This window comes from Cololabis saira, chromosome 16 (assembly GCF_033807715.1).
Source record: "Cololabis saira isolate AMF1-May2022 chromosome 16, fColSai1.1, whole genome shotgun sequence".
NCBI lineage: Eukaryota > Metazoa > Chordata > Actinopteri > Beloniformes > Belonidae > Cololabis > Cololabis saira.
Genome location: NC_084602.1, coordinates 33,005,559 through 33,028,038, shown reverse-complemented (window position 1 = coordinate 33,028,038; position 22,480 = coordinate 33,005,559). Strand labels below are relative to the sequence as shown.

The window sequence follows — 22,480 nt, the reverse complement described above, 5'->3', positions numbered from 1 at the left end:
GACCAATCTAATCTTTCTGGTCTAATCTAATTAAAATGATCCCACTGACAGATGTGGAGTTTACCCAGCTCACTATAGCATCACTCGCTTTATTTCCATGTGCGTCAATTGCTTAACCCTTGTGCTGTCTTTGGGTCAAGGGAGGGTGAAGGGAGAAAAGAAGGAATGAAGGAAGGGAGAAAAGATGGAAGGAAGGAAAGAAGGAAGTAAGTAGGAAAGGGAGTAATGAAGGGAGGAAAGAAGGAAGGAAGTAGGAAAGGGAGTAAGGAAGGGAGAAAAGATGGAAAGGAGGAAAGATGGAAGGAAGTAAGGAAGAGAGGAGAAAAGAAGGAAGGAAGTAGGAAAGGGAGTAATGAAGGGAGAAAAGAAGGAAGGAAGTAGGAAAGGGAGTAAGGAAGGGAGAAAAGATGGAAGGGAGGAAAGGGAATAAGGAAGGGAGAAAAGATGGAAAGGAGGAAAGATGGAAGGAAGTGAGGAAGAGAGGAGAAAAGAAGGAAGGAAGTAGGAAAGGGAGTAAGGAAGGGAGAAAAGATGGAAGGGAGGAAAGAAGGAAGTAAGGAAGAAAGGAGAAAAGAAGGAAGGAAGTAGGAAAGGGAATGAGGAAGGGAGAAAAGATGGAAGGAAGGGAGAAAGGAGGGAAAGAAGGGAGGGAGGAAGAAATGGAGAAAAGGAAAGAAAGAAGGGAGGGAAGAAGGAAGGAATGGAGAAAATAAGGAAAGAAGGAAGGAAAAGCAAACAAGGTAATAAAGGAACGAATGACGAAAGGGAGGTAGGAAGAAAAAGGAGTAAAGGAGGGTAAAAAAGGAAGAAGGAAGGAGAGAGCATGGCAGGAGGAAAGAAGGATAGAAGAATTGGGTCGTTTTGACCCAAAGACAGCACAAGGGTTAAAGCTTACAAATGACTTTATCAAAGCTTTTTATTGTAGATATATTTGGAGTGTAACCTGCTGGTGTTTTCTTTGCAGAGGGTTTGTCTACGACAGCAAGAACAACCTGCAGATGAGAGGACTGGTGGTCCTGCTGCTGTCCAAGGCCGCGGGGCCGAGTCACGCAGCGTCCAGCGTCCTGGCCCAGGACATGGTCAGCGGCATCTACCCCAGGTACGCTACGCTCCCACGGGGCGCTTTATAGTTTATAGTTTTATTTGGATCCCCATTAGCTGCAGCAAAACTGCAGCTATTCTTCCTGGGGTCCGACACATAATATACAAGACAAAAATTAAAAGCAAACCTAAAGAGATAGTAGAAGAAAAAGAAAAGAAACATAGAAAAGAAAAAAAAGTAAAAAAAAAAAGAAAAAAAAAAAGGCAATTCTACTACAAAATATATTCTAGATTTCTGTCAAATAAGACCAGTGCTCCTTTCAACACTCACATTAAGGTTACAGTCATTCCGAAACATTTAGATGTAATGCATTACAATACAAAATCATACCTTCTTTAAATAGCATCAACCAATTCAAACAATGTATAGTAATCGACAATGCGTTTAAGTTTTAATCACTTATCGTAACCTGAACTCATGACCATTTTTAGTAAACCAATAGCCATTTAATAATAATTAAATACATTTTATATGTATATATTTAAGAGATGTTTCTTTACTAATAATTTGAATTTCTTTTATGCTAGTAGTTCGCTCAAAGTGATTGGGAAGTAAGTTCCATTCATACATAGCTCTGTACATCACCATTCTCTTACTATAGTGTCTTTGTTTTTGGAAGTGAAAAATTACCTCTGGCAGCATCTCGTGCTATAGCTGTGATTTTCTGAACTGTAACATAGTTTTCTGTGTAGAACTTGCAGGGTTTTGGATATAGATACATTTCTTATAAATATGAATAACAAATAAAGTAATCTTTCCCTTACCATTAACCAGCTGAGATTTCTAAGATTTCTATGCATGAAGTTTATTGATGTCTGCTGTGGCGTTTGACCGGACCACTGGGCAGTAGTGCTTTAAACAAGGCACATGCAGGACTTTGCAGAATTCCAGTCAGGTTTAACAACAATAACTCATGTCACCTCACATTTATTAAAATGTGTCACCTTCTCCGTCTCCGCAAGTTTGACTTTGACAGCTTTTGGTGTGCGCTGACTTAAAATCAGCAGGATGAGCTGGTGAATCTTGCTTTTTCTAGATAATTTCACCACATTTGTTAGGTGAAATGTTGATTTAATTCAAATCCAGAACTACTTGTTGATGTTTGTACTTTATTTGTTGAGAAATAACCGTGCAGGCAACATCTGTGGCATCGTAGTGCTGAGCCATAAATATTCATGTCGAGTATTAGGTAATGTTACTTTTGTCCCCGATTCAAGGCTGCTTAGCGATAAATGGCCAAATCAGACCCTCTTGTCAGGTTTTCCGTCTTGTTCTCTGCATTTCCTCAAAGTGAAACACTGCATCGGCTGACAATTGATTTATTAAGGACACGGTATTGCCAGAGTAGGCAGGATGAAAGGGGTTTCTTAAAACTTGTCAAAAAGGAAATCTTAATAGCTTGTGGGACTTTGAGATCCTATTTTTCATTTTAGTGAACAAATTAAGCAAATATTTTAGGTTTGGTGTGTTAATTACCTTTCGTTTATGCACACTGGGCAGCGTGATCAAGAAAGGATCACAGTAGGACCAAAATGACTGAATAACTTTTAAATAACACTGTAAAACCATTTTTGATTACTGGCTTGTCCCCCTCCAAAACAAGATAATGTAAAGCTTACTCACAACGAACAAAGCTTTTCTCTTTACCGTTAGGAACATGGCAACACAGCTAAGACTTGCAAGGCTTCATTTGGATGTAGTACAAGAATTAAGGAACACCACCCCATAGATGGATGAGACTAAATGGAGACATGTGGCCGTGATGCACAGGGCAACATTTGGGGGAAAACAAACACCTCATGCCAGCTGTCAAGCATGGGGGAGGAGGGGTCATGATGTGGGCTCTTTGGGGCTTAACCCCTAACCCAGGTATGTAAGACTCCAATCATATCAGAAAAAAAACTTCAAAAACGAGCCATACGTATCATCAATAAGGCTGATTACGATTCTCACACAGATCCACTTTTTCTAAATTCTCATGTTATTAAATTTTATGATTTGTTTTATTATAAAACCATGCAAATTATGTTCAGAGCAGAATCAAAAATGCCCCCTGACTCAATACAGAGGTTCTTTTCAATTCAGGAAACTCCCTATAATCTTACAGGTGTCTGCAATTTCACTGTACAAAAAGCTAAAAAAGGTATGAAAAGGAGATGTGTCTCCATTACAGGAGTTAAATTCTGGAATGATGCCAACATAAATTTAAAAACACGTCATTCTCTTTTGGTTTTTAAGAAAATGGTTTGTAAAGCTATTTTTGAAGCTTATAAGTGCAATTGACTATCTGTGAATGTTTCTTTGCTTTTCTATTGTTTCTTTGCCTTTTGTTGTTTCTTTGCTTTTCTGTTGTTTCTTTGCTTTTCTATTCTCTTTTTGGTTTTCTGGAGGTCGGTAGCCACAAAAAGAAAGTTGGTAATAGAGGATAGGCTTTTATAAGCAGTTTGCTTCAGCCTATGCCTTTTCAGTCATTGTTCAACACATTTTTGGTTTTGTATGAAATGTTAATGCTTTGCACAATGTTTTTTTGGTGTTGTGTTTTGTGTTGTCATGACTGAATAAACTTCATTCATTCATTCATTCAAAAACTACACCCCTAACTCAGGAAAAATTGGAAAGCTTTAGAAAATGCCAGGAAAGAAAGTACAGTGCTTTATACAATGAAAAATATGCTTTAATTTTAAAAGTAGAACTTGTTGTTGTTGTTATGCCCGGTGTCCATATTACTCTGATGAACCTTCAAAAACATTTTGAGTCATTCAAACCTCATTACAGGTTGCAAATGCTAATTTGTTCAAATGTAGATGAAGAGCTGCACTGCTCTGCTCATGATTTGCTCTCGGCAGACGTTACAGATCCTTCTGTGATTCACCTCTCATAGCATCTGTTGCCAGAAGATACATGTAACAACAATGTAACAATGCAACAAGTGCTGCTGACTTCATTGTTCTTGGTCTGGACAAAATCTGCATTTAATAATAGTGCCACTTCCCCGATGTGCAGGTGGCAGTTTTCACTCCTGCACACATGCTTGTGGTGGTGTCATGTGTCATTTATCTGAAATCAGAGTAGAAGCGCTCTGGCATTGATTACACCAACTGCACAGCACAAATGTCAAATCCTAACATTTTCAGCAAAGTTGATGGCGAGTTTTAGCCGGGTTAGCTAATACATATGTGCTTCATCAGCCGGTGTAATCAATACCAGACGCTTCTTAAACACGGCAGGCTTTTCAAGTACTTTTAGGGAATTTTCAGGGAAATTGTAAAAAGGTGGAAACAAGTAGCACCCTGATAACTGTTTCACGGTGAGTTTTAATGTGTGTGAAGAGAATTTTTAAATAAATAAGCAATTAAAAAAAAACAAAAAAAAAAAAACTTTTCATCTTGCTTTTTAAACCAGATTTTCTATTTAGAAACTAAAAAGTTGTCTTTACATTTTGACAAAATAAGATTATGTGAATAGAAGTAAGAAAATAAGATCAACTCGTGAGTTCATAAAACATGGACATGACATCAAGGGATTTCATCATGAGTCTACCATTTAAAATGTAATTTAATCCAGATAATGCAGTATATTACAGCTGCAATTTAAAAATGTAATGACTGAAAATTCCCAATAATCATCCACAGTATCGGCTGGATCATTACACACATTTAACATCCACGTTTATATTTGGCGTGTTGTCTTTTTAGTGTGTGTTTACTTCAGCGTACTTGCCTCCGATAAAACTCTGAGGTCTCCTCAGGACTCCTCGCACACATCAGCTGCCAGCGTACGGCTCGGAGCAGGGATGTGGGTGTGTGCCAACGGGTTTCCAGAAATGACTGCTGTGTTTGGCGTGGCCGTGTGCTCGGTGCCTGAAAGGCTTCTTTCTTACTGGGAGCTGGCACCAGTGTTTAATGCAGCCGTGTCTGTGCAGAAACATCCTAATATTAGAAGTAATGGGAATAAACCACACACCATCATCCAGGTCCTCCAGCTCGGTCCTTGTTCACTCATCGTAGCCACGATACTCAGTACACGATGTGAGTTAGGACGCACATTCATGACACGGCACGCACGTCCCGGTGACATCCAAACACTCAATCTGACACACAGCATTTCCTCAGTTGAGAGATGGCTCTCACACACACACACACACACACAGTAACACACACACACTCGCAGTAACACGCACAGCATGACTTGATCACCTCATTTGCACTATTTTGCTCCCTCTCTGTCTCTGCTCCCACCTCTCCTGGGCTCATTAGCACCTCCGCTGATGGTGAGATGGAAGAATGGAGGGAGTCTGGGTGGGGCGGCTGGTGATTGAAACCTCCGGGGGACGGTCTCCTCCCTTCTGACATGCAGCATTTGTAAAACATTTCCCACTATGCCGCCTGACACTGATGATTCACCAAAGCACCACCGTGATTTATGGATGTATAGCTGGACGGATGGATGGGTGGATGGGTGGATGGGTAAAAAGAGGGAGAAAGACAGACACAGTCCACACTTACAGGTAGTCTAATTTGTGTACATCACACCTTTTAATTTCTTGTCATAAAAGCCATGTCAGTGAACACATCGGCTTCCTGATGGACAGGCAGCCTCTTTAAATCACACACACACACACACACATATACACACACACACACACACACTCGGGATTGCAAAGCTCAGTTTGACGGCGAGGCAGACTGTAGAGGGAGGAAAATGGAACAGAACAGCCAGGACAAGGGGCGTGGTAAAGGGGCGTTTCAGCTCCGCAAGATGGCATCGGTTGCTATGCAACTGGGAACTAAAGCTATTTATACACCGGCCCTGTTGTCCCCCTTTTCCTCCCCAAGCACCACGGTTACTGATCAGGAGTGCTGGATCGGGGGAGCAGCTCTATGCACCAGGGTTGGACCGATGGAGGTTTTGCAGAGACCGCTAACAATGTCAAGTTTCTTCGTTTTTACTCCATTTTGTCGGGAAGGCCGTAAAAATAATCAACCGAGCCACAATACGAACACCACGATTTCTCCAGTCAACATGTGCCGCATAATTGGGTGATAGGACCTTATGCACATATGTATACGTGGGTGTGTGTAGTTACATTTACCCAAATATGAAACAAGTCTGCTGAACCTCAGTGAATATTTAACTTTACACAACTCCATGTGATCTGTCTGCTTTGTTTCTGCTCCACCTATTTACGCTTTTTCTGCATATATCAGCTAAATAAATGTCCAAAAGGAATCAAAAAACATTGGTTCACTTATTGACGAGGCGCCTTGCACTGCAGCTGTTTCAGAGCTAGACTTTTTTTTTTCTCTGGTGGCCAATTCAGTGAAATTGTCAGCTGCTGCTGATTATCTTTAAATGACAAATAATAGTCCGAATGATTACTCGATCTATCCCTTTTTAAAGATCCACCCAAAGAGAATTCCTCTGATTGTCTCTGTGCTCGTGTTTAGCTGTCAGACTCCTGATGGGTTGTTCAAAACACTTCCAGATAAATGAAGCAGAGACGGACACATTTTCCTTCGCACTCCAGTTTTTTATAATTGTCTTTCAAAATCTGGTATCTGTAGTACATAATGTCTCAGCCAGGGGTTTGTATTTTTGTTAACAATGAATGTAACGTAAAATCTCTCACAGGGAACAACAAACATTTAGTCTTCAGCCCCAACCTTCACATTTATATGCTGAATCTGATAAGTAAAAGCAGTTTTCTTTTCTGATGTGGAGAAAGTTTCCTGTAAACGTTAATAATGATGGCATTAATATGACAGTTACATAGACATGTGGTTGTAGAGGCGTACCATTTCATCATGATGAAGTTTTGTTCATGGACTTTGATCTACTGAAAGCTGAATATTTCCACGGTTAAGACATCAACTGTGAAAGAGCAGAAGGAAATCACAAAATTGAAGTTGATATCGTCACATGCAGTTGTGTGACAAATATTTGGATTGAAAAGCTAATAGTATAACTTTTTTATCTTAAAATTTTATGATATTACAGAAGCGTATTGCATTCACTTTGGGGAAAAAACATTTGTTTTTTGGGATAAGTCTTTGTGGTTTTTCGTGGTATTTTATTTTTTTTGGCCCTGTTTTTAGGAATAATTGTTTTCTGGGTTTTTTTTGGTAATTTTTTTTCCCTGTTTCAGGTATAATTTCTTCCTGTTTTTCGAGGTAATTTTATCCGCCCATACATCTCCTCAACTGCACACCGTGTGGATTGCTTCAGATGCTTTCTAAACTGGGGTGGGGGGCTTACACAAAAAAACAGGGTGGAAAAAAAAATACCCCAAAAAACTGAAAATACATGGACAAAATTAAAATATTCATTCATTCATTCATTCATTATCTTACCCGCTTTATCCCTTGCGGGGTCACGGGGGTCTGCTGGAGCCTATCCCAGCTCATTTTAGGTGAGAGGCAGGGGTTACACCCTGGACAGGTCACCAATCCATCACAGGGCCACAAAAAAAATTAAAATAATTACACCAAAAAACAGGGCAGACAAAATTATCCCAAAAAAATTATAGCGAAAAACAGAGCTTTTTTTTTTTTCAAGTGAATGCAATACGCTTTTCTGTATGATATAATAAAGAACACAATGAAAAAAACTAGGGTTTGTACGGAAGACTATTAGGGCCAGGCAGGAGAAAAATAAAAAATAATATTGGAGAGGAGGAAGATTTTTTTTTTCATAATGCACTTCGAGAAAAAAGTCGAATTGTCGAGAAAAAAGTCGAAATGTCGAGATTAATGTATAAGTACAATTTCGAGAAAAAAGTCGAAATATTGAGAAAAAAGTCGAAATGTTGGGAAAAAAGTCAAAATTTTGTGAATAAAGTTGAAATTTTGAGAAAAAAGGCGAAATTTCGACTTTTTTCTCGAAACTGTATTTCAACCTTAATCTCGACATTTCGACTTTTTTCTCGACATTTCGACTTTTTTCTCGAAACTGTATTTCAACATTAATCTCAACATTTCGACTTTTTTCTCGACATTTCAACTTTTTTCTCGAAACTGTATTTTAACAATCTGGACATTTCGACTTTTTTCTCGAAGTGCACATTAAAAAAAAATCTTCCCCTCTCAAATATATTTTCTCCTGCATGGCCCTAATACTCTTCCGTAGGTTTGACACGTCTCAGTTTGCATGTTAAATGTTACAAATCTCGATTGTACAACTAGAAAAAGAATGAAGAGGAATGGCTCGTTTGAAAGGGAAGATGCAGAAAGTCCTCCTCTTCCTTCAACAAGCAAGACAACGTGCATAAGTATGTGGCCATAACACTCAGGGGCATGTCTGACAATGACCAAATACAGCATATCAGTGCAAAAGTGTGACACTGATTATTAAGCATGTTGGTGGAGGGGTAATGATTTGTACTCGTTTTATATATTCATAGATCTGCAACATGCAGTCACTGAGCCAACCGTGAACTCCTCTGCATAGTAAAATATTCCAATATTAGGCTGGCTATCTGTTAGATGAAGCTGGGTGTACCAGGTCACACCAAGGAACTGTGACCACAACCCCAAATCTCCAACAGAGTGACTGACTGAAAATAGAAAACACTGACTGTGGAGGCCAGGTCATCCGGCGCAGCACCCCATCGCTCTCCTTCTTGGTCAAATGGTCCTTACACAGTCTGGAGGTGTGTTTGGGGTCATTGTCCTGTTGAGAAATAAATGATGGTCCAACTAAACGCAAACCGGATGGAATAGCATGCCGCTGCAAGATGCTGTGGTAGCCATGCTGGTTCAGTATGCCTTCAATTTTGATTAAATCCCCAACAGTGTTGCGAATTAGTTATAAGTGCTAATTCGCAACACTTGTCCATAGGCAGCTTTTGAAAAGAATAAAGAGCAATAAAATATTAAGATAACAAGAATGGGGAAAAAATAAATAAAAATAATAAAATAAATAAATGAAAAAAACAAACAACAAAACAATTGGAAAGGAAATCAAAGAAATACAAACAATTTTCAATTGGAAACATAAAAAGACAACAAAGCAAGCAGTCAGCAAGTTAAGAACTATTCATGTGTACACTGCTGATTAGATTTTAACCATTGTTTGAGTCCTTTGTTAAAAGCTTTTGTATTGGTCTCTAATTTTAACTCAGTGGGTAGAGATTTCCAAAGTTTTGCCCCCTTTACAGAGAGAGCAGACTGGCAGAAAGAAGTGTTGCATTGTGGGATGAGACAGTCACCACTAGTGGATGCTCATGTGGTCGCTCTGCGAGAGCTTTGACGCCTAATGGCCACGTCAGAGAACAGTGTTGACACAGGATTATTTAAGCCTTTTAAAGAAAAATGTTAAAATACTGAGGTTAATAAAATTTTCAAAAGTGAGGAGGTTGTGTTTCCAGTGATGCCATTTCATTGGTTTTTGGTCCATGATTTTTATTGCTTGCTTTTATATAGAGACTATAGGTTTCATATTGGTTGTGGAAGCCTGTGACCATGATGTGATGTAGTATGATAAATGAGAAAGAATCATAGCATGCATGTATAGTTTTGTAGCTTGGTGAGACAGGTTCCTTCTGATAAAACAAAAACAGTTAAGATTTGGTTTGACCTTGTCAAAAAAAGAAAGGAAACTCATTGAATGATAAGGTGTGTCCAAACGTTTGGTCTGTACTGTATGTATTAATTGATTGAGTGGAGAAGAAAGTTGATGCTTAGTCTTACGAAGTGGCTCGGCACCCCTCCCATCCTCACAGCTATGGTACTCTACACCAGGACTGTCACCTGTAGAAGAAGGATTCAGTCAGGAAGAGGACTGCAGGTCTGGAGCTGATTGCAGTGATTTGGTCGCCACTACTGACCTGCCAGCCGGCGAGCTTAAAAGTAAACGCATATAATCTTCCAAATGAAGAAGGGTGTACTTTTTCCCCTCACTGATGGATGATAGTTCAGGTGTATCATAAATGATAAATGCAAAAAAAAACATTTATCTGCCAAAACCCACGTATACTCGCCTGCATAAAACCAGGAACAATCACCACATTAGTGAAAACAAAAGGAGACGGTGTTCATGAACGGTTAAAGCAAAATCACTTTCAGGATCCCGTTTCCAGAAAACAGTGATGGATTTGGGTTATTGGTGGATGGTCTCTGACCCCTGGCCAGCAGGGAGAGGGTGAACTGAGGACTGGCAGGGTTAAACTGACTACAGTTGTGACTATTGTTTCATGGGAATAAGGTTGTTGGTTTGAATCTTGCGTGTGGAGCCTGCATGTTCTCCATTTACCTATGTGGGTTTTCTCCGGGTGCTCAGACTTCTTCCCCAACGCTTGAAACGCATGTCAGTTTAATTGGAGATCATTAATTGTGTGTGGTTGTCTCAGCTGTCTCTGTTCTTAAGGTCTGATAGACTGATGTCTCAGGTGGGAGGGGCTGCGATCCAGGCCCCCCCACCCCGACCTTGAACACCATGAAACTGGTACAGGAAAGGCACTGAACATGAGTTTTGTTATGTGGCATGAGGGGATGAATGTTATCCTGTTGTTACTTTGACACTGCGGAGTAAACGGTCATCATAAAGCTAAAATCATAGTTGGGATCAGATCTCATTTTCAACTTTTAAGACCCAAAATGAGCTGCAGGTCCGTTTTTTTCTTGCTCCTCTCGTTGTAACAATGCTTAGCCATCCGTCTGAGGCTCCTCGAGAACATGCAACTGTCAATCTATTAATTTCCTCTTATTTAAACCCTGAACTTATTAACTCTCATTCGGGGTGATGGTGTTGTTGCTGTGCGCCACCGAGCAGAGAAACCAACCAGACAATGGGTGTGATTGAGAGGCAAAATAGATGACATTATTGAATTTTAATCACATCTTTTCCACACCAACGCCGAACACGGCAATTACCATGCTGCGAGTGTGTGTGTGTGTTCGTGTGTGTATGTATGTGTGTGTGTGTGTGTGTGTGTGTGTGTGTGTGTGTGTGTGTGTGTGTGTGTGTGTGTGTGTGTGTGTGTGTGTGTGTGTGTGTGTGTGTGTGTGTGTGTGTGTGTGTGTGTGTGTGTGTGTGTGTGTGTGTGTGTGTGTGTGTGTGTGTGTGTGTGTGTGTGTGTGTGTGTGTGTGTGTGTGTGTGTGTGTGTGTGTATAGGAAGGGGTTGGAGCTCAAGGCAGACGACCGGCTCATCAGGTTTTCATAGCAGTTGAAAGAAGGTCGTAAGTGGCTATCAGCGCACCCGACCCTGTCTGGATGGATTTCTTCTGTCGCGGCGTGGCGAGCTCCTTCCATATGGAGAGAGGCCTAATTATCCCTCACCAATGACTGAATCAACATTTGATTATATCCTCCCTTCGGCTGCTCTGAAAGACTATTCAAATACCGATATCTTTTTTTTTTTTTTGTCCTCCAAATCAGGAATAGCTGCAATCTAATAATGATGAGCTTTTTTTCCTCTCTCTCCCTCTCTCTGTTAACCTTTGACACTCTCTGTGGCCAGGTGTCTAACCTATCTGCACCTTTATTCCCCCAGCCGCACTTGTTTTTAAAGGTTTTAGGAAAAACTGATTTTATCTAGAGAGATGGTTATTTTCAAGCTCCATCCATTTCTTTGTAGGAATGTTGTATATTTTATGCAAATGAAAAGCAAGATGTGCGTCCTTTTACTGCGCAGATAGATGCAGGTTTGTAGGCCATCTCTTATATAGCCCTTTTCCACCAAACCGGTTCCAGGCTGGTTCTGGGCCAGTGCTCAGTTTGGAATCGGAATTTCTGTTTCCATTGACAAAGAACTGGCTCTGGGCCAGAAGAACCGGTTCCAAGGTAGCACCAACTCCTTGCTGGGCTAGAGGAAAGAACCGCTTACGTAGACTTTATTAAGACGTACAGCAATAGCAAGACTGCGAGACGGTGAAATTTTCAAATAAGCGCTGTGTGCTGAAAACCAGTCGACGATGACAAAGACATTGGATCTGATATTTTCTCATCCCAATGAAGCAGCATAAGGCCAGAACAGCAGCTGTACAATCGAGAGGTCGTTCATAGTTGTTGTTATTGCGATTTTTGCGCCAAAGCAAACGCATACAGATTTTTCTTGGTAATAGATGCCGTATACGTCTGATTACTCCAATATTTTTTGCAATCTTGTTCGAGATGAGTGCAATATGATTTTTCCAAGTGAGACTTTCGTCAATCATAACACCTAGAAATTTGGTTACCGTAACTCTTTCCAAAATGTTATTGGAAATATGAACATTTGGAAGGGCGTTAGTAGCTTGTTGGTTTCTAGGGGAAAATAACATGTATGAACTTTTCTTTATATTAAGTGATAATTTGTTGGCCTTGAACCAGGTGTCAACCTTGATCAATTCCATGTTCATTTCAGATATTAGTTTATGCCCATTGTTACCAGATAAAAAAATATTGGAGTCATCTGCAAACAAAATAAAAAATACTTTAGATGACACCATATATAGATCATTTACTGTATGTAAATAAGAGTAACGGGCCCAGAATCGATCCTTGAGGCACACCACAAGAAATCAACCTATAATCCGAACAAGTATTACTCCAAGAAACAAATTGCTTTCTATTTGATAAATAGCTTTTGAACCATAACAAACTTGAGCCTTTTAAACCAAGACGAGAAAGTTTTTGTAATAAAATATCATGATTGACAGTATCAAATGCCTTTGATAGATCCACAAATACTCCTAGAGTAATTTCCTTGTTATCGGCAGCTTTGGTGATATTTTGTTGTTGTTGTTTTGTAGTCAGAGGAACCTGGCGGAGATCACAGAGCTGATCCACACGGCGTTCCTGGTGCATCGGGGGATCGTTAATCTGAAGGAGTGGACGGATTCCGACGGCCCACTGAAGGACATGGAGTTTGGGAACAAGATGGCCGTCCTGAGCGGCGACTTCCTGCTGGCAAACGCCTGCACTGGACTCGCTGAGCTCAACGACACTAAGGTAGCCCGTCTGTGAGGAAGAAACCAGGGGGTGTCTGACCTCGCATGGGGGACGATGTGTATCTGAGCCAGTCATCCCTCAAACAAGCCGCGTCAAACATATCTCACCTGTAATTAGAATTTATTTGAGCCGTTTGATGATAGAATTTGTGAAATATTATTATTTATATGTAAAATGTCCATACGATTTTTCATTTCCTCAAAATTCCACAGCACTTCCCAGATGTACCCTGAAACATCTGAATCCCCAAATCTAATCTTGAATTAGCCTTGCATGATCACGAGTGACACTTCCAGAGACGCTGCTTTTCTTTTAATGTATATCTCATTTATATCTATCTTTTTTTAATTATTTGGATTCCTTTATAAGGTACCGTATTTTCAGCACTATAAGGCGCACCGCATTATAAGGCACACCTTCAATGAATGACATATTTAAAAACGTTTTCCATATATAAGGCGCAACGCACTATAAGGCGCACCGCATTATAAGGCGCACTAAATATATGGTAAAATACCGTACTATAGTGGCTGGGGTTGAGTTACGTATCTACCTGATGGAGCTGCGCTACAGGAAATGCTACAAAATCCTACAGCAAATGCAAAAAAAAAACAAGAAGAAAAGTACTGTATGTCAAACTTTATTAACAAAATAAAAACCAGCTTTGCTCCGTCTCATCAAAGTCGCCATTATGCGAGTCAGCGTTGCTGCTGTTGTCTTGAACATCTGTGATGATTCCTGACGTTTTTAGCGCCATTACTTCGGCGACACCAACTACAGTAGCTGCAATCCCCCTGACTACAGTAACAGAAATTACGGTAATGATCATATATAAGGCGCACTGCCGGTTTTTGAGAAAATGAAAGGCTTTTAGCTGCGCCTTATAGTGCGGAAAATACGGTATATGTCTTCAGTGGGCCTTGCTTTTCTTCAACAACAGCGAATATGCGTGCAATATTTCATTTTTTTTTCTATTCATATAATTCTATCTATGGCACTGCCCTTTTATTTTTATCTTTTTATCTTTATATGAGTGTTTGGTTTTTGGGGTGTTTTTATTTGTATATGACCTTGTGAGAGAGCGTGTGAGTGAGATGTCAATTTCCCCGAGGGAACCTCCCAAAGGGATTAATAAAGTCGTCTGAATCTGAATATGAAAAATCTGAATATTACTCCAACAATTGCCAATCAAAGCGTCCTCCCCCTGAGTTGTGCTGGTGATGTTGTATAAAGCTGAGCCTCAGTAAAAGATGAAAACATGTGGGGTTTAGCAGAGCTCTGATTGAGTTTTGGATGTAGGTGTGATTCCGGTCCTGCGGTTGCCCCCCCCCTGCTTATATTTGCCCCGCAGCCTGGTAACCTGCCGCTGACAGATGCTGTCACCACGCTGCTCCGTCAGAATGCAGATGCTTGAGTGGATCAAAATAACCCCCACTCCCACATATACGCCATCAGCTGCTCTGGCCTTTACAGCCTTCCCTGTCACCTCCTTTTTAGCGTGCACACTCTTGTTTCATGTCTGTTTCATGTCAGCCACGAGGCACCCTCCCAAAAATATGATGTAAGCTATTTGTGTTTCTTATATAACAAAAGCAGAAGGACAGATTTACCTCCAAGGGTCTAGTATTTCCTTTAACCCTTGTACTGTCTTTGGGTCAAAATGACCTAATTCTCCTATCCTTCTTTCCTCCTGCTCTTCCCTTCCTCTTTTCTTCCTTCCTTCCTTCCTTCCTTCCTTCCTTCCTTCCTTCCTTCCTTCCTTCCTTCCTTCCAGAAGGATGGAAGGATGGGAGAAAAAAAGGAAGGGAGGGTGGTAGAAAAGGAAGGGAGGAAGGATTCCTTCCTTCCTTCCTTCCTCCTGCTGTCTCCTTCATTCTTCCCTTCCTCTTTTCTCCCTTCCTTCCTTCCTTCCTTCTTTCCTCCCTTCCTTCTTTTCTCCATTCCTTTTCTCCCATCCTCCCTTCCCTCTTTTCTTCCTTCCTTCCTTCTTTTTCTCCCTTTCCTTCCTTCCTTCCTTCCTGCCTTCCTTCCTTCCTTTCTCCCTTCCTTTTCTACCATCCTCCCTTCCCTCTTTTCTTCCTTCCTTTTTTCTCCCTTTCCTTCCTTCCTTCCTTCCTTCTTTTCTCCCTTCCTTCCATCCTTCTTTCCTCCTGCTCTCTCCTTCCTCCTTCCCTTCCTTCCTTCCATCCATCCTTCCTTCCTTCCTTCCTTCCTTCCTTCTTTTCTCCCTTCCTTCCTTCTTTTCTCCCTTCCTTCCTTCCTTCCTCCCATCCTTCTTTTCTCCCTTCCTTCCTTCCTTCCTTCCTTCCTTCCTTCCTTCCTTCCTTCCTTCCTTCCTTCCTTCCTTCCTTCCTTCCTTCCTTCCTTCTTTTCTCCCTTCCTTCCTTCCTTCCTCCCATCCTTCTTTTCTCCCTTCCTTCCTTCCTTCCTTCCTTCCTTCCTTCCTTCCTTCCTTCCTTCCTTCCTTCCTTCCTTCCTTCCTTCCTTCCTTCCTTCCTTCCTTCCTTCCTTCCATCCTTCTTTTCTTCCTTCCTTCCTTCCTTCCTTCCTTCTTTTCTCCCTTCCTTCCTTCCTTCCTTCCTCCCATCCTTCTTTTCTCCCTTCCTTCCTTCCTTCTTTTTTCCCTTCCTTCCTTCCTTCCTTCCTTCCTTCCTTCCTTCCTTCCTTCCTTCCTTCCTTCCTTCCTTCCTTCCTTCCTTCCTTCCTTCCTTCCATCCTTCTTTTCTTCCTTCCTTCCTTCCTTCCTTCCTTCCTTCTTTTCTCCCTTCCTTCCTTCCTTCCTTCCTCCCATCCTTCTTTTCTCCCTTCCTTCCTTCCTTCTTTTCTCCCTTCCTTCCTTCCTTCTTTTCTCCCTTCCTCCCATCCTTCTTTTCTCCCTTCCTTCCTTCCTTCTTTCCTTCTTTTCATTCTTCCTTCCTTCCTTCTTTCCTCCCTTCTTCCCTTCCTCCTTCCTTGACCTGAAGACAGCACAAGGGTTAAGGGGCTAACGTGGCTCAGCAGGTTTGTGGCTTGTGATTTTTGCTTCTGTTGCAGTACTAGTCTGTGAGAGATAGTTGTCACTCAGTTTCAGCTACAAATTGTTATGGATTTGTTTTGTCTGGAAGGGAGTGAGGAAAAACACACCAAGAATATAACAGAGTGATGATTGCACCATAATATGTGATCAAGTCAAGAGTATGAACTGAGCATTTTGTACTTCAGCATGATTCATTTTCAGGTAAGTAAAGTTTGTTTCTGTAGCACCTCTCAAGGTGAGAGTGACATTCGGACTCAGCCGGTACTAAATCAGCACACATCAGGCTTGTTGTCCCGCTCTAACAAACCTGAGCGCGGCTTGTGAGCAGTCTGAACGTAATCTGAAGCAACCGCAGGAAGCGTCCCCACGGCGAAAGTTTTTAATGGTCATCTGATAGCCAGCAGTTGCTCAGTTTTGAAAAGGTTAGCAAAACAAAGTAAGCCCAGGGACATGCTTGCTAAAATTGTGTCTTTTCTGTTTTCTTCAAAAATCTTTTGCTGAATTTGTTTTGAACAAAATTCAATGCAAAGAAAGCAGATAAAATGGTCAGGTTTTAATTGAGTTTTTGTTTTTCTGGTCAAGTGGACGAAACAAAACAACAGTCTCTAGTCATGTTTACCAGCCTGAAAGGGATAATGAGAGGATGAAGTCTGATCAAAACCTTTCATGTGCTGGGAATCATTGACATTGTGAACCTACACTCACCGGCCACTTTATTAGGTACACCTGTCCAACTGCTCATTAACCCTTGTGCTGTCTTTGGGTCAAGGGAGGGTGTAGGGAGAAAAGAAGGAAAGAAACAAGAAAGGAGAAAAGAAGGAAGGAAGTAGGAAAGGGAGTAAGGAAGGGAGAAAAGATGGAAAGAAGGAAGTATGGAAGAAAGGAGAATAGAAGGAAGGGAGTAGGAAAGGGAGGAAGGAATGGAGAAAAGATTGAAGGGAGGAAGGGAGAAAAGATGGAAGGAAGGAAAGAAGGAAGTAAGGAAGAAAGGAGTAAGGAAGGGAGAAAAGATGGAAGGAAGGACAGAAGGAAGAAAGGAGAAAAGAAGGAAGGAAGTAGGGAAATGAGTAAGGAAGGGAGAAAAGATGGAAGGAAGGGAGAAAGAAAGGAAAGAAGGGAGGGAAGGAAGGAAGGAATGGATAAAATAAGGAAAGAAGGAAGGAAAAGCAAAGAAGGTAATAAAGGAACGAATGACGAAAGGGAGGTATTTTCCTGGCACACTTTGAGCCCATTAGCACCAACTGAGTATCGTGTCAACGCCACAGCCTACCTGAGTGTTGCTGCTGACCATGTCCATCCCTTTATGACCACAGTATCCCATCTTCCAGCAAGATAATGCACCATGTCATAAAGAATCATCTCAATGCTGCGTCCGCAATCGCATACTTCCACCCAAATGAGTATGCAAAATGAGTATGCGAGGTTTTTTAGTGCGTCCGAAACATTAGTACGTACTCAATAGTATGCTCTATCCATACTCATTCTGGATACATCTTTTAGTGTGGATTGATGGACACTAGCCGAGCAGAAACTTCCCACAATGCAATGCAGCGGCGTTTGGTTGCCAAGTGATACTTATATGTCATAAGTATGATAATAAGTATAATAATATTATTATATAATATTAATGTTATAATATTTGTATATAATAATATTATATAATGTCATCTTGTTTCGGCCAGAATAAATGGGAAATAGCGGAGCGGAGCGCTACTACTGCTGCTGTGACAGGTTACCATGGTAACAACTCGCACCCCTCCCTACGGCAGGAAGTGTCGTGTGCGCTCTTAATAGTACTTCCGAATTAATGCACACTACTGACATTTACTCAAAAGTGTGCCGAACTTAAAGAGCATATTGCAGGTTAGAATTTTTTCAAAAATTATACCTGACCTTACGTGAAAATGGCTATGTGAGAAGTTAATGTAGGATTTAATATGTTTTACAAGACATAAGGGCACGTATTCAGAGGGAAAAGTGGCTGATTTTAGCCAAGCTCCTACAAACGCTTTTTTTTTCGAACACCGCGTCATATGACGCAGCGGGAGGGAGACGTCTCCACAGCTCTGCCCCATCTGACAGCGCAGACCCCGTACACACGTAGCCGGGTATCTGCTAAACCCAAGATATTTTCCTACGTTTGGACCTGTCATCCACATGAAAACGCAAATAAACGAATGTTTAAAAAAAGTGAAGATTTTAGAAAACTCCGTTTATGTAGATGTGTGTAGACAGAGACAGAGAGCAGTTCTGCGTTTTCCAACGTCACATTATGCTCCAAAACAACAACAAATCTGCTCTGAGTCTGACGTCTAACGTGCGACCCAGAACTACAGATGATCCACCATCTGTCCTCCAAGCTATTTATTAAATAAATGGTCTCTGCTCTTGACAGCCGTTTACTGCGTTACACCAACGCAGAGCCTACGCCGTAGGGTACGCGGCGACGCGCAGCCCTACGCCGTATCCTGCGGCGTAGGGCTGCGTCGATTTAACGCGGCAGCTCCGTGGTAGGACACGGGGGGACTCGAGCTCGTTACCCGAGAAGGAGACGCTGCTCCCGGGGAAGCTGCGTCGCAGAGGCGGCCCGAAAGCCGGCAGAACGGATGATCTACAGGTTTGGAATGCTTATGAATGTGGTCGAAAACGCAGACGAAGGGGGGGAAATATTCGGTTTTAAAAATACCCGGCTATTTCGGAGTCATTTAATCAGAAAAAAGAGAAGATAATAAGCCTGTTTTCTGTTTAAAAAGTACAAACGTAGACAGATTACAAGTACTCACCCATTTTTAAGGAGTTATTTTCAGAGTTTTTCTTTCAGGAGCGCACGCTCTTTCAGGCGGGTGCTGCAGTGAATAAAGGCGGATTTATGGTTCCGCGTAAAATCGACGGCGTAGCCTACGGTGTAGGGTACGCGGCGCACGCAGCGTTCTGTGCGTCGCCGCGTAACCGTCGCCGTAGGGTCTGCGTTGGTGTAACGCGGACCCATAAATCAGCCTTTTAAAAAGCGAGTTTCAGCTGTTAATCAAAAGAACGTGGGGGGCCTAACGGGTTCGTAACTATAAGGCTGTGGCCTGTCATATTGGTGTGAATACACATTCACAACCTCTTCAGTGTCACAACTAACATTAAAATCCATTATTTTTCCTATTGTTGAAATTCACCGCACTCCCTGGTGCTACTTCACTTCCGGTTCAGCTTTTTCAGATGCGGAAGTAAAATACTCTCACAAAAACAACTCCGGAGGTGACTGTAGTATATATTTATGCGTATTTCAATGAAAATTCAGTTCCTACATTATTTTCCTACACATTGATTCACAGGGGTCTCCAACCTGCAATATGCTCTTTAAGTATACTTTTTAGTATATACCTTTTAGTATGGCATTTCGGACGCACCGAATGAGTTCACTTCTCTAACGGCCTCCACAGTCACCAGATCTCAGTCCACTAGACTCGAGCACCTTTGGGATGCGGTGGGACGGGAGATCCGACGAATCTGCAGCAACTGCGTGATGCCATTATGTCAATTGGACCAAATTCCCCAAGGAATGTTTCTGGTACCTTGTTGAATCTACGACGTGAAGGATTAAGGCAGTCCTGAAGGCAAAAGTGGGTCTAACCAGGTACTAGCAAGTTGTACCTAATCAAGTGGCCGGTGAGTGTAAGTCTCTCCCTGCCAAGCTTAACTGGGTTTACAAATGAGTTTGCAGCAGTCATTTTTCTCCACAAAAATAGACAACTCTTATCATGTAGTTGCATCATCTCTGTATGTGCAAAGCTCTTTTTTTTTTCGTAACCTACAACTACCAGTGAGCAAATGGAGAGCAATGTGGGGGTCCAGTTGGTTGCCCGGGGACACCTTGAGGTGGAGGGGTTGTCAGCACCAGCACTGAGGGAAAGATGACCATTTCAGCTTCTGAAACAGCCGCCCCTCCGATAAAGATGGAGCCAAGTGATTGAAAGCTCCAGAACAAGGAGACAGTCGGGAGCTGCCTCCCCCATGACTGGCAGCAACTGATGAAAGAAAACATCTGTGGCTTTCATCAGATATTTGGTTTTGGAGTTTCACAAAGAGCGGGCTGCCGGTGTCACTCCAGCTTTTGAATGTTTCTTTAGGTTTTTTGGGTTGTTTTTTTTAAATTTTTTAAAGGGTGGGTGTTTTGAGACTATTATTAGTAAAACTAAATTAAATCAAGCCGCCTCCAGCCCTCCACCTGTGACTCTTGAGAGGGTTAAAAAGCTTATTGAAAGTGAATTAATGTATTCAAGCGCTCAAATCCCTGGAAACTGTTTTATTTTTTCTGTATTGTGTTCCCAGTCTATCGAAACTGGCCTCGGTGGGGGGGGGTGCTCTCTGAGGATTTGTCTAGTTGCCCTGTTTTGTGTAAAACCAATTAAAATGCCTCTCACAGAAGACATATCATTTTAAAGATAATTTTGATCCAAACCACAGTCGGGCCTCTGCATCATGCTCGTGAGAAACAACCCAGCACTTTTTCCACAATCTTTCTGACACACTATCAAATGGCAATAAAAAGAGAAATACCTCCATCTTGCCAGTAGAATGATTGAACCATGTTACTTTTGTCTGTTTATATTTAAAGGATTCCCTGTACTCCATTCTTCACCTCTTTTCAACGCTTCCCAACTATCTAAACTCTTGAACCTTCTCCCCCTCGCCTGTTTACATGCTTCCCTTCATTTAAACACATAATCTGTCTTACTGTGACCTTTTGTCTTATCAAATTTAGATCATATTTCAATCAGTATATGATGGATTGATTAGCTGTAGAGTAGAGAAATACTTTTAAGTGGATGTGTTGCATTTAAGACAAAAACTTGAGGCAGGATTGTGCAACAGGTAGGAAACTGGTTTATTGACTAGTTTTTCTCTTTAAACCCTGAATTTCTGACATAAAAATGAAAACAAGTGTTTGTATTAATGCATGTGGTGTGGTCTGGAGTCTGATGTGCGTGGCGGGCGATCGCTGTCTGAGGCGGCACGCGGAGCAGCACCGCTGTCAGCCCAAACATCTGACACGACACCTGTCCATGCCTCCCTTCTAATTATTTCCTGAGTTCTTGCATGACAGTCGCCTCCTCCTGTCCTCCCCCGGCTATCATGACGGAGACGTGGCTGCTGTGGGGGGGGAAAAGAAAAATTATATTTTGGACCCAAAAAATCTGTAGTATTATTGTTTTTTTAATGGATCCCACTTATGATATATAATATAGTCTTTTATACTGCGAAAACGGGAAAGAAATAACCCTAATGTTCCATGAATCTAGTCAAAAATGTCTTATTTTAAGCAAAACTGTCTCTGCCCGTGAGATAAGGTAAGAGAGATGAGGTAAGAACTTTTTTCTTGACTAGAATCCTGAAAATGAGCAAAATAGTCCTAATTTTCTTTCACTTTCTAGGAAAGGAGTTTTGGTAACACTTTATAATAACTATCCGTTATAACTAGTTAATGATCATTAGTAAACAGTTAATTAATAAGCTATTAATGAGTTGTGAAGTATTTGTTAACAGTCTGTTAAGGATTCATAATGATGTTATTGGGACGTTATTCTAAAATTGCAACTTTTCCTCATTTACTAACAATTAATAAATGAGGAATAGTTGCAACTTTAGAATAACGTCCCAATAACGTATATAAACTATTAACTGATTCTTAACAAGTCATTAACTGACACCCAACAAGTCATTACTAAGTGATTTACTCATGATCTATTACTAATTTATAAGATATAAGTATAAATCATTAACATACAGTTAACAAGTCATTCATAACTTTTTTTAACTAACAGCTTGTAAGTTATCTATTGACTATCTATAAGGCACAGTTAACAAACTGTTAACTGTTATTTAGCAAGTCATTCATAACTCATTAACTATCAGTTTATTAATGACCTATTAACTATCTATAAGCATCATTATGAATCCTTAACAGACTGTTAACAAATACTTCACAACTCATTAATAGCTTATTAATTGTTTACTAATGATCTATTAACTAGTTATAACGGATAGTTATTATAAAGTGTTACTGGAGTTTTTTGCAATGTAACTGCAGGACTTAGAAACAGTTTTTCCAATTCAAATGTATGTCAGGCAAGTATATAAAAATAAATGATAATTGACGGATAAATCAGGGTACAGGTTTTTGTCACATGGGGGCCTCATCTGATGCAGCATAGACGGGGCTGGGGATCGGTCCAGCAACCCTCCAGTCCGGCTGTCCCCCTACATCCCAGTGCGTACGCAACCATCCTGAGCCCCGGGGACTCAAGTCTCATCCTCCTCTCTGCAGTTAGTTGCAGAACAAGAACAAGGCAGCTTCAGCTGAAAACCACCTGAGCTGCTTTTGACACTGCAAGAGCAAAAAAAAAGTTCACTATTCCATAAATCTCTTCAAAATGGTCTTATT

The 22,480-nt window shown here is 41.1% G+C and overlaps 1 protein-coding gene across 1 annotated transcript in view; it reads left to right on the top strand.

Annotated features, from left to right (window-relative positions):
* pdss2 (prenyl (decaprenyl) diphosphate synthase, subunit 2) overlaps window positions 1–22,480 on the top strand; it is a 57,576-nt gene that overhangs the window by 12,531 nt on the left and 22,565 nt on the right. The window contains exons 2-3 of the mRNA XM_061743761.1: window positions 965–1,099; window positions 12,833–13,031. Of these exons, the coding sequence (XP_061599745.1) occupies window positions 965–1,099; window positions 12,833–13,031 (334 nt within the window). The remainder of the gene's footprint in view (window positions 1–964; window positions 1,100–12,832; window positions 13,032–22,480) is intronic.